Source organism: Crocodylus porosus, unplaced genomic scaffold, assembly GCF_001723895.1.
Source record: "Crocodylus porosus isolate Cpor-Errol unplaced genomic scaffold, CroPor_comp1, whole genome shotgun sequence".
In the NCBI taxonomy this organism is placed as follows: Eukaryota; Metazoa; Chordata; order Crocodylia; family Crocodylidae; genus Crocodylus; species Crocodylus porosus.
In genome coordinates, this window is record NW_017728921.1 from 1,336,075 (window position 1) to 1,346,280 (window position 10,206).

The 10,206-nt window shown below is 55.3% G+C and overlaps 1 protein-coding gene across 1 annotated transcript in view; it reads right to left on the reverse strand.

Annotated features, from left to right (window-relative positions):
* Positions 1-2,269: 2,269 nt before the first annotated feature.
* MYO18B (myosin XVIIIB) overlaps positions 2,270-10,206 on the reverse strand; it is a 128,339-nt gene continuing 120,402 nt past the window's right edge. The window contains exons 42-43 of the mRNA XM_019538671.1: positions 4,071-5,320; positions 2,270-2,449 (exon numbers count right to left, since the gene is read on the reverse strand). Coding sequence (XP_019394216.1) covers positions 4,072-5,320 — 1,249 coding nt within the window. The 3' untranslated portion in view covers positions 2,270-2,449; position 4,071. The remainder of the gene's footprint in view (positions 2,450-4,070; positions 5,321-10,206) is intronic.

Here is a 10,206-nt window from a genome sequence, read left to right on the forward strand (position 1 = left end):
GCACTAAATATTACAAATTATTGAGATGCCTCCGTCACTCCTTTTGGATGGACCCAGGCCTGCCCCCCCAACCCTGGGGGGGATGCCTCGGCACGGTTTGAGACATGTGCACGCGCGCGTGCAGGAGGCGAAGGAGTGGAAGTTAATCCGCACTGAAAAGTTGCACGACAGTTCCCTCCTCCCTGGTCTATTTTATGCCGACGCTGAATTTCATTAGGCAAAAGTCCTAGTCAAATATACAGAGCTTGACACATTCAGCACATTCGGCCTGTTTTCCCTTGTACTGCTATTTTTTTCCCCCAGGGAAAGATTCGATCTAAAACCCACGCAGACACTCAGGCTAGGGTGAAGGACAGACTACAAAGCCTTCTCTGATCCATAAGGCACAATCTGTGATTTTTTTATTTTTAATACGAGAGGCGAGACCGAGGGGGGATAGGCTCTTTTACAAATCATTTCTCTTTGAGTTTGGTATTTTCCTGTACAGAGAGGCCTGAAAGGAAGACACATTTCATTTCATTTGTGAAACTGCCAGGACGATAATGACTGTGCTGTGTATTGTAGCGATCCATTTTGTCAGCTTCAAGGGAAAGGAGGGATCTTTAAAAAACTAAAAACTAAAAAGGGCCATGCTTCCTTGACGGTGTTGCACGGAGGGCTCTGAAAGGATTTAATATGCCCATAGAAAACACTTTTAATGAAGAATTACACCGGGAACGCTTTGAATGCAGTTCGGTGCTGCTTTCCATGGTCAAGTGCATGCCTGCTAAACCGCTGAAACCATCGCAATTGTGATACCCGCTCACCCCACATCGCAGGGGCCTTGCGTGGGCTCGACCTGCCATGAAGAGGATAAAGCTACGTAGGATCTCCATCATATGCAATGGGCCCTCCGGCCTGGACCCATCGCAGCTTGATGCGTGTAGCTGTTCTCGCTGCCTGTCCTCAGCACTGCCCGAGAAAGCGTGGGCGTCCGACTGCAATGCACAACAAAGACCTTAACGTTTAAATAAGGAGGAATCATTACCACGGCTGGAACAGCTCATGCACGGAGGTGGGCTGGAGCCCCTGAACCTTGCACGGCTCGCACGCGTCTCCGGCACAGAGGTGTCGTGCGCCGCATACGACGCGCGCTGCGGCGCGGCCTGCGAGGTCACCCTTGGGGCGCGAGGCCCCGTGTTATCTCACCCGGGAGCTCAGCCGCGCACTGCAGCGAGGCGGGCCCGCCGCCCAGTTCATCGGGCAGCAGCTCCGACGTTACCGCCTGCCGCCTCCCCGAAGCACCAGGGGCACGCCGCCGCGGGACGTCTCAGCATCACACGGGGAGCCTGGCGCCGCGAACACCTCTCCCGTGGGCAGGAGGGCGCCGGGACCAGACCCGAGGTCTCCCAGCCAGGGGCTCCCGATGCCAACAACTCACGGGGTCCGGCGCTGGGAGTCAGGTCAGCAGGCCTGCGGCAGGATGCTGTCATCCTATTTACAGAGAAAGCATCCCCCAGTAGGAGGGGAAACCGAGGAACGAGAAGGCAGGGCTCTCTCGTTAACAGTGGCATGCCTCTAATTAGAAGCAAGCTCACCAGCTGGCCCATCCCTTCACGCCCGGCTCCCCTTTCAGAAAAAGGCACGTCACCGTGATGCCAGGACGCCCCTGAAAGGAGCCACGGACGCGTCCTGTCCTCCCTGCCGGAGCTGGCCAGGAGGCGGAAAGGCTTCGTGGACACGGTACATCTCTCCGGGCCGCGGTGGAGGTGACAAAAAGAAACTGCCTCACATTGTAATGAGTTGCTTTAATTTAGAAATGCAGCAGGACGCATAGAAAGACCCCCTGCCCCCCAAATACAAAAAAATGCTGAAAACTGCCTGATTTGCCAACTCAGTGCCCGGATCTTCTAATACCACGGGAGGGGGCTCATTATAATTCCCCTTCTATGTATTTTCGGGCACGGCCAGTTCTGCAAGGGTGACCCGGGAAATGCGTGCCACAAACACCTTGTCCAACACAAGGGAGGGTTGCCTGTCCCGGGCAGCTAGCTTTTGACAAGGGAAAAGGCTTCTTGCTCCACGAAAGGCACGGCTCCTAAGACAAGGCATGAATAAACTGGAAGCAAAAGCTCCTGAGAACTTCAGTTACTATTGCTCGAGCCCAGAAACTGAAGAAATACCCTGGGGAAGGGAGGGGGCACTTGCACCGATGTGGACTTCCCCCACAAAATATACGCATTTTCAGCTGTTGTCACCTCAAGGAAAGGAAAGCAGAGAAGAGGCTGAATTCAAAGAAAGCAAATGTTTTATTCTGTATAAACCACTCGGAAGTCAGGCCACAGCTCCCCATCCCAGCGCCGGCTCTAGCTTTGTCTCTCACGTCATCGCGCCTTTGCTCCGGCCTCGCCGCGTGCTCCAGACAGGAGGGAGCCACACAAGCCACATCCGCATCTCCCCCTGCAAATATCTGCAAAATGATAAAAGCTTCAAATAAGGACTCGGCTCCTGGAAACGACAAAATCAGAGAGAAACGGATGAACAGTGCGGGGACGTGCCCGTAACGTGGCGCTTTAGGGCTCCGGCTGCTCCTCCGCGGGGGCTCCTGCCACCTCCCGCGCTCGCGGGACCCTGGGTCTCGCTCACCCTTTGGTAAGTGCCGGAGCCGTCGTTGCACCATGCAGCAGCTGGCCAGATGCATGGCTGGCTCAGGCAGCCGCCTCCGTCTTGCCCGGGTTTGCCAGTCTCATGCTAAGCCTGCTCTCGAAACCTTCCCCTTGATCCAGTTCTTAGCAGCCCTCCCTTGGCTAATCATGCCCCAAGGCCTGGATTCCCCTGCCCGCTGCAGCTCCTACCAGCAGTCCTGGACTTCAAAAAACCCAGGTCAGATATCCTCCAAGCCCCTGCACTGCGAGCTGGCCTCTCTGCCTGGCACTCTTCCTACGGCCTTTCAACCCCGCAGTCTTGCAATTTTACCACGAGAGTGCTCCTGGTGTGGGTTTCGTTGATTATTTTTTTAAAGCACCAGCTCCTGGAGTCAGGTGAGAGAACCTCAGCTTTCAATTATGGAGCTTCGAGCCTTCTCGGTTAGGGAAGAAAAGACTGAAACCATGAACGCGCCTTTCCCTGGAGCAACATCCAGCCAAGCGACCCAGAAGGCACTACACGAAAACCCCACGGGATTGTTCAAAGGTCTCTCATGAGACTCGTTCTTGGTGAACACGTGGGGCTGGCCGTAGGGGGGACCCCTCACCGGGCAATCAGCAGTTCCTCCATTTCCACGAATAGGTGTCCTCCCGCTCTCCGGGCCAGGACAGTGGCAGGGTTTCTTGGCTGGTTGCTGTTCCTGGCTTTTATAGCTTACAGCGGCCGCTTACGACAGCTTATGAAAATAAAGGCTGGGGAAAAGTGGGACATTTCATTATGCAAATGCTGCTTCCCATAAAGAAATGTTTTATTAACACATCCTCCTCTCTTGTGTTGGCTTCGTCAATTTGGTCACAGCTTGACATCCAATAAGTTCGTTTAAAGGCTGTGTTTTTACATAACGTTTGCTAATCTATTTTAAACACTTAATTATGGTTACGGCACATTCATTAGGGAGCTTGCTTGCAAACCTGGATGCTGGTAATAAATCCTCATTCTCCAAGTGTCAGATGTGATATGAGAGTTGGATCCAACTGGGCGCTGGAGCCGTACGCTAGAAACGGACTGGGGAGAAGCAGCCCGACCTCTCCGGAGGGGCTGATACCGGGCCAGGCCCTGCCGATGCCTGACGCAGCCCTTGCTGCTCCCTCCCTGCACCCCAGAAGGGCCGGGCCGGGGCAGAGCCGTGGCCCCAGGCTGCTCCGCGGTGGGGCAGGATGCTCTGCACCCAGCCCTGCGGCGCACGGAGCCTCCGCTCTGCTTCCGGCTGGAAAACACGGGGCACCGAGAGCTCAGAAACAGCCAGCTGTGCCGTTCAAAAGAGAGCCAAGCAAAAGAAGCAGGTTTGGGTCACGGCGCTCGGCTTAAAGGCAGACCTGGAGCCAAAAGCCTGGGTTAGGGGCAGCGGCTACACCACTGCGGGGTTAGTAGGGCAGCACATTTACCTTAGTCTTTTCCTAGATACTTCATCATAATACTATTTATATCGTCCTCTTTCCCTTCGGCTTCCAAGCACTTCTCTTCTCCGGGGCCGTGGAGGGCTGCTTTCCCAGCACACCCGTCGCCTTCTGCTCTTTGACTCCTCGGCCGACTCTTGACGCTGTCAGCACTCTTGCAAGACGTAATCGAGCTTGAGGAGTCAGAGTCGGAGAAGTTTCCAGGGACCTCTCTGGGGTTTGCACTTTGCCTCAAAACGGTCTTTAGCTCGGAGGGGGCAGCACTGCCAGCTATCAGCTGGTCTTCGAAATGCACACTCAGTGGCCTCGGGCTGTCTCTCCTGTCTCTAACCGGCCTGGAGAGGCTGCTCAGCGGCTGGCACTTGGGAACAGCTGGCAGGAAATCGTCAAAATCCACGTTCGTTTTCCTCTCGTAGTTGAGAGTCGGGATTTTCCAGGCGAACGGATCTCTCTCCTTCCCTTCCTCCAGGGCATCGCCGAATCGCCTGCTCTGAAATACCAGGGGATCTTTCCCCAGATCGGCATCGCTTGCTTCTTCTAACGAGGGCTCCAGGCGGCTTCTCCACGGCTTAATCCTCGCCGTGCCAAGCGCGTCTGCTCCCGCTGTCGGCGCGCTCAGCGGCAGGCAGGAACGATCGACATCCTGCAAGAGCGAGTCGTAGGAGCCAAACTTAGACGCTCTTCGCAGGGCGGGCGAGCGCGCAGGCTCCGGGATCTCCAAGGCCACGCACTTCAAGCTGGATGAACGCACGAGGCCGCCTCTTCCAGCCCCATCTTCACGTCCCGCGAGTTCATCCGCTCCAAGCTTTATGGGGAAATCCTCCTCCTCTTTGAACGTCCGGCACCTTCTCAGGGAGGACGCACCCGTCGTTTGGTAGATTGGCAGGGACGAGGCGTCTCCCAACCCCAACATCCCCTCTTTCTCCACGGCCCTTTTCCTCCGCAGCTCCTCTACGTATTCAGAAAGGGCAGAGGAAGAACTTGGGAGCTTCTCTTCCTCCGCAGGAGACATCCTCCTCCTTATCACGGATGGAGAAATGGCTCCGACTTTATCCACAGTTTTCGTCTCCTCCTTGTCCATGGGGGATTTCCCATACTCCAACCTCCGGACACCCAGTAAAGGACTTGCGCTCTTTCCAAAGTTGGCCTCAGTGCCAGCTCTTCCATATTGCTCTCTTCTGGCACTGAGTGAAGACGCCAGCCGGGTCGGTTCCTGGTCCGTGACATCTCTGGTCATCCTACACAACAGAGCAGAGCCGTTAGCACGTGTTAGTTCGAGTTATCTGACTTGCTCTTACTGCAGCATCCTTCAGCCAGCCCCCATCCTGCCATCCCCAAACACGCACTTACACGCCAAGTCTCAGCTGAACTATAAACATCAAGCAGAAACTGCCTCTTGCATGTCAATTAATTCCAGCCCTTTCATTAGATGAGACTTTTTTTTTTCATGGTAACTGAACTTCGCTTGAATGGCTCCAAATAAACTAGAGCAGCCAGGACATATGACTTATGGGGCTAGGCACGTCACGTGATCTGCCCTTAAATCTGTCATGCCAAGAGGTACCTCAACGCATCTATTTTTTCCCTGACAAATTACAGCGACATGTGCCGGTTACTTTTAGCTCTGCCAGCCCCCGGAGAGCACGCTCTGAATCTTTATGAAGCCATTTACCCAGCACCCCCCCATGCATCTCAGTGTTACGGCGCAGTAGGTTTCACAGGTGCTCCCTTCGAGGAGGGACGGTCATTATGAACAGCAGAAGCAAAATAAAGGCCTGGCCGTGGGCTGGATCTGAGCAGCACACAAAAAAAGGGACACACGACCTCTGTTTGGGGTTTGCTTCTGCCAGAGCAGGTTCGCCTTGGAAAAGCAGAGCACCAAGCACCTGCCCCAGGACACGGCAGGCTTGCTGCGATGCAAAATCAGACCCAAATGGGGGCATGAGGCATGCAGTGCTCGTTAGCCTTTGCTTCACTGAGTCTCCTCTCCTTGCCTTTTACAGAAGAGCCAGCTGCAGGGAGCCCCTTCAGTAGAAAGGGGCAACTCTGGCAGGAGGCCTGAGGTGGGGTGGGGGACTAGGAAGCCTCCTGCCCGTGACCACACCTGCTAGGTTTAATTGAAGGAGCAGCGAAGGAGTTTTCATTGCCGTCCTCCCAACGTGCAGCTTCCACAGCAAAAGGGCTATGGTGCATCTCGCGGAGACCTGGCCATCTTTTGAGCACGTGCATCATCCCCGGGTAAAGACCAGCATTCCCATGACATCCCATTGCAGGGCATTAAGGTCAGCCACCTGAGACGGCAGATAAGGCAATAATAATGTGTCATGTCCCTCCCTCCTGAGAAGGGCCAGCAGCACGGCCGTGGAGATGCCCCGTGCCCGCGATAGGGCTGGCAGGGTGCTAGGCACTCCTACAGAAGCTGCCGGAGAAAACAAGACACGATGCTGACAGCCAGGCTAGCTCTTCATAGATGTTAGGGGCTGGAAGGGACCTTACAGATCACCAGCTCTAGCCCCTCTGACCTTGGGCACCGGCCGGGACAGTTGCTCCACCTCGTGCAAACCCCGTGAGACCTGTGCACGGCACCAGGTCTGCGCTGGAGAGGACGCCACGCTACGGGCCGGGAGATCAAAGAGCACTGCTTCTGTACGCGTGGCCCCCATGGCCACGACCCCAGACCGTGGCACTGGTTACAGCTGCGAGCCCGTATTTCATGCCATCGAAACCCATCTCGGACACATAAGCCTTTGCCTTAGCAGAGCTGTCGCGCTCCGCCAGCAGCGTCTCTGAGCCTGCGCTGCTGGGCAAAGGCCCTGGCTGCAAGAACGAAGGCTTCTCCCTCCTTCCTCCCTTGTCTGTGGCACAGCGGCTGGAAAAATTGATTGCAATCACTGTTAGCCTTTGTGCCGCTAATCCCTCAGTGCAATTCATCAAGAAAATTGCGTGCATTCGTTTAAAGGGCTGAAATGCCTTTCTCCCTTGTTTAATTAAAAAAAAAAAAAAACAACTGCGGGGGGGAGTTTGTCATGCCGTATATAAGAACCAAACCAGGCCTTTTTGAGGAGTTGTTGTAGAGTCAAATTAAATACCACGAAGAGCAACACAATACCATGCCATTATCTATAGGCTACGCTCCCTCGGCTTCTTGCTCCGAAATGAGGAGCGCGGGAGCTTACGAGTAATATTTTTTTTTCAACATTTCAAACCCGGAGACACGGCTGTAAAACGACCCTGGCGCTCGTTAGCACGCAGGTATTTTGTTCTACGTTGCAGCTGGCAGAGAGTGTCAATTAGGGCCTATCATTTTTTCTTCAATGAAGGGGGAGGAAAGCTTCCTTGGTGTTTGAAGGTGTCCAACAACAAAAAACGATGAGAAAAGAAATGTGCGGAGCAGAGATTAAACCAGAAGACCCTAACTGCGAATGACTCCTCGGGTACCGTGGCAGGGCTGCTGCGCGCCGAGGCAGCTCTCGAGTTTTACCTCGACAAGAATAAACCATCCCGGCCTGGGAACCGTGCGGGTTGCCATGGGAACGTTACGATGGAGCCGCATCTCGAAGACAATACGGGGCAAACGGAGACCTGCCTCCGCCGACCCGCGAAGTCATTTCCATGCTGAGACCAGTCGTTAGCAAACCCAGCGGCTGGGAAATGGGAGCAATCGAAGGAGTTACCAAATCACCAGGCATTTAAAACGGCTTTCCCTCCGCCGCACCGCCTCCGCACCCCCGGCCTGGCAGCGGTGAGCAAAGCCCCGCGGGGGAGAGGGCCGAATGGCCTGCAGCACGCGCCGAGGTAGCAGGAGCCTGGGCAGGCGGGGAGATGTTGTGGGCAGCCCCTTTTTCCAAGGCACGCACCTGCCCACAGGTGGGTCGGGGGCTGCCTGCACCTCTGCCGGGCTCGTGAATACCTCCTGGCCCTGCGGGAACGCTGTCGGGGTCCCCAGGAAGTCAGTGAGCTTGGAGGAGCCTTCCTGACGGGGGACCCTGTGGGGAGGGCACAAATAAAGAGCATCGCGTTGTCCGTCGGGATGGTCTCACACGGCCGGACTGTCCCACGCAGAATGAAGTAGCCCTTCATAAGCTTGCTAGACTAGAAGAAAATGCAGGGAAAGATCGTGGACAAGGAGAGCTGGAAGGGAGCTCACATCGAGTCCAACCCCTGCTCTGAGCAGGACCAGCCCCAACTGCATCATCCCAGCCAAGGCTTTGTCTACCCGGGTCTGCAAAACCTCCAAGGATAACCAGTTCCAGTGCTTCTGGTAAAAAAGTGTTTCCTAATATCCAACCTAAACCTCCCTTGCTGCAACTGGAGACCATAACGTGCCAAACATACTGATGGCTTTGGTCCCCACTCTGACACACGAGCAGTGATGAATGGTTCGAGGCAGGATTTTGTGCCAGGCTTCAGCATCCAAAATTGCACCTTACCTAAGTGAGTGGTGTAATCCTTCCAAGACAATTCAGCGCCTTCCATTTCTACATTTCCAAGCAAATTTGTAAACTGCTGACCTGCTGGATTTCACAAATTAAACAGCCAGCTTCAATACCCCTTCACTTCTCAATGCCGAGATAAAAATGTACTAAAGAAGCAAGAAACGCTAATAGCATGTGAGCGCAATCTGATATTTACTGCTCCAGCCAACGTGACGGACATGCTGCGGCTTATGAAAAACGTCTGGAGCATGAAAATCACTGAGAACAACAAAACGCGGGAGGTTTGGTGTTTGCAATAATTATAGCACTTGGTCAATGGGAGCCCTCTCGCCCTTGCCCAAAGAGCTGGTTGACGGTCCTTTCTATCTGGCCCACGTGCCTGCGCATCTGCTGCTTTCAGCTATTTTCCACCAGCCAAAATAATCACGTCCAAGCTGCGGACAGTGCAATTATCAATCTCTCCCCCTTGTTCCTATTACCCGGTACCTGCCGCGAAAACCCTACAGCTCTCTGCAGGAAGGTCTTAGTATCTGACAGATTAAGGAAACCGGGCTTTCATGCTTATTGCTCCACTAAGCCTAACAGCCAAAACCTTTAAAGGACAAGCATTTGTGTTTTCCAGGCCAAGTTACCTGAAGTTTCTGCTTAAGCCGGCTAAGGGTCAGCGATGCTGGACGCCTTTCTGCAGTGCGCAGAGGTGCTGGCGACGGCACAGAGCTCTGCGGCCAGCTCGGCGGGGAAATGTTTGCCTTACTGAGGTTAGGGGGTGGCAGAAACGCAGCGCGCGTAGCCCAGGACTGAAGGGATGGAGGGAGAGAGAACGGCTGCAGGCATCGCAGGACAAAGCCGCGCTAGCCCTGGCTTGGCCAGGCTGCAGAGCAACTTTCCACCCTGAGCTCAGTGCAAATGGAAAAAGAGGGCCTGTACCAGGGTGGGTGTCAGCCCTGCTTGTGCTAAATCTCCCTAAATAAGTCTCCCCAAGTGGGGTGAAAGCACGATGCGATTTCACTCCGAATTTGTCAGAGCTGCAGCCTGCGGAAAGCTCTGCAAAGCTCTGGCCCGGCAGAGCGAGAGGGTCCCCAGCCAGGCACCAGCTCCAGGTCTGCCCGCCGCCTCCGAGCTCGCTGCCGGAGTCTGGGCACAAGCGCCGGGACGGATTTCCATATCCCAGCCTTGTTAGCAGCAGCTTTTCTTGCCACGTCTCCCTTGTGCAGCGCAGACGCCCTCCGCCTCTGCCCACTTGGCCCCAGCCTGCCCCACAGCCAGCGCAGGGCTTCGAGGCGCTCGCTCTGGCGGAGAAGCTGCAGCTGGGATCGGCGTCTCAGTTGTCGCTTCTCTGTGAAGGGCGCAGGGGAGGGCTGCCCGCCTGTATCGCAGCGTCTGGTGGTCGGGTACTGCTGCCTTAAGCCCGCTTGACCGAACGGGAGGAATGGGCAGCCCCTGCCAGCCCTTGACTGCATCGCTGCAAACAAATGGTTGTTTTCCAGGTAGGCCCCCGTGCAGAAACAGCGTTACAGGTGGAGGGAAGCTCTGTCCAGGCGTGCACGGCACGCAGGAGTTAGCATCGTCAGCTGCGTTCCCGCAGAGCCCACGCTCCCGACATGCCGCAAGGAGCCGATCCCTGTCTCAGCTCGAGGAGAGGAGCCCAGCCTTTCAAGAGCGAACAGCCCACAAGCCCCCGTTCGTCC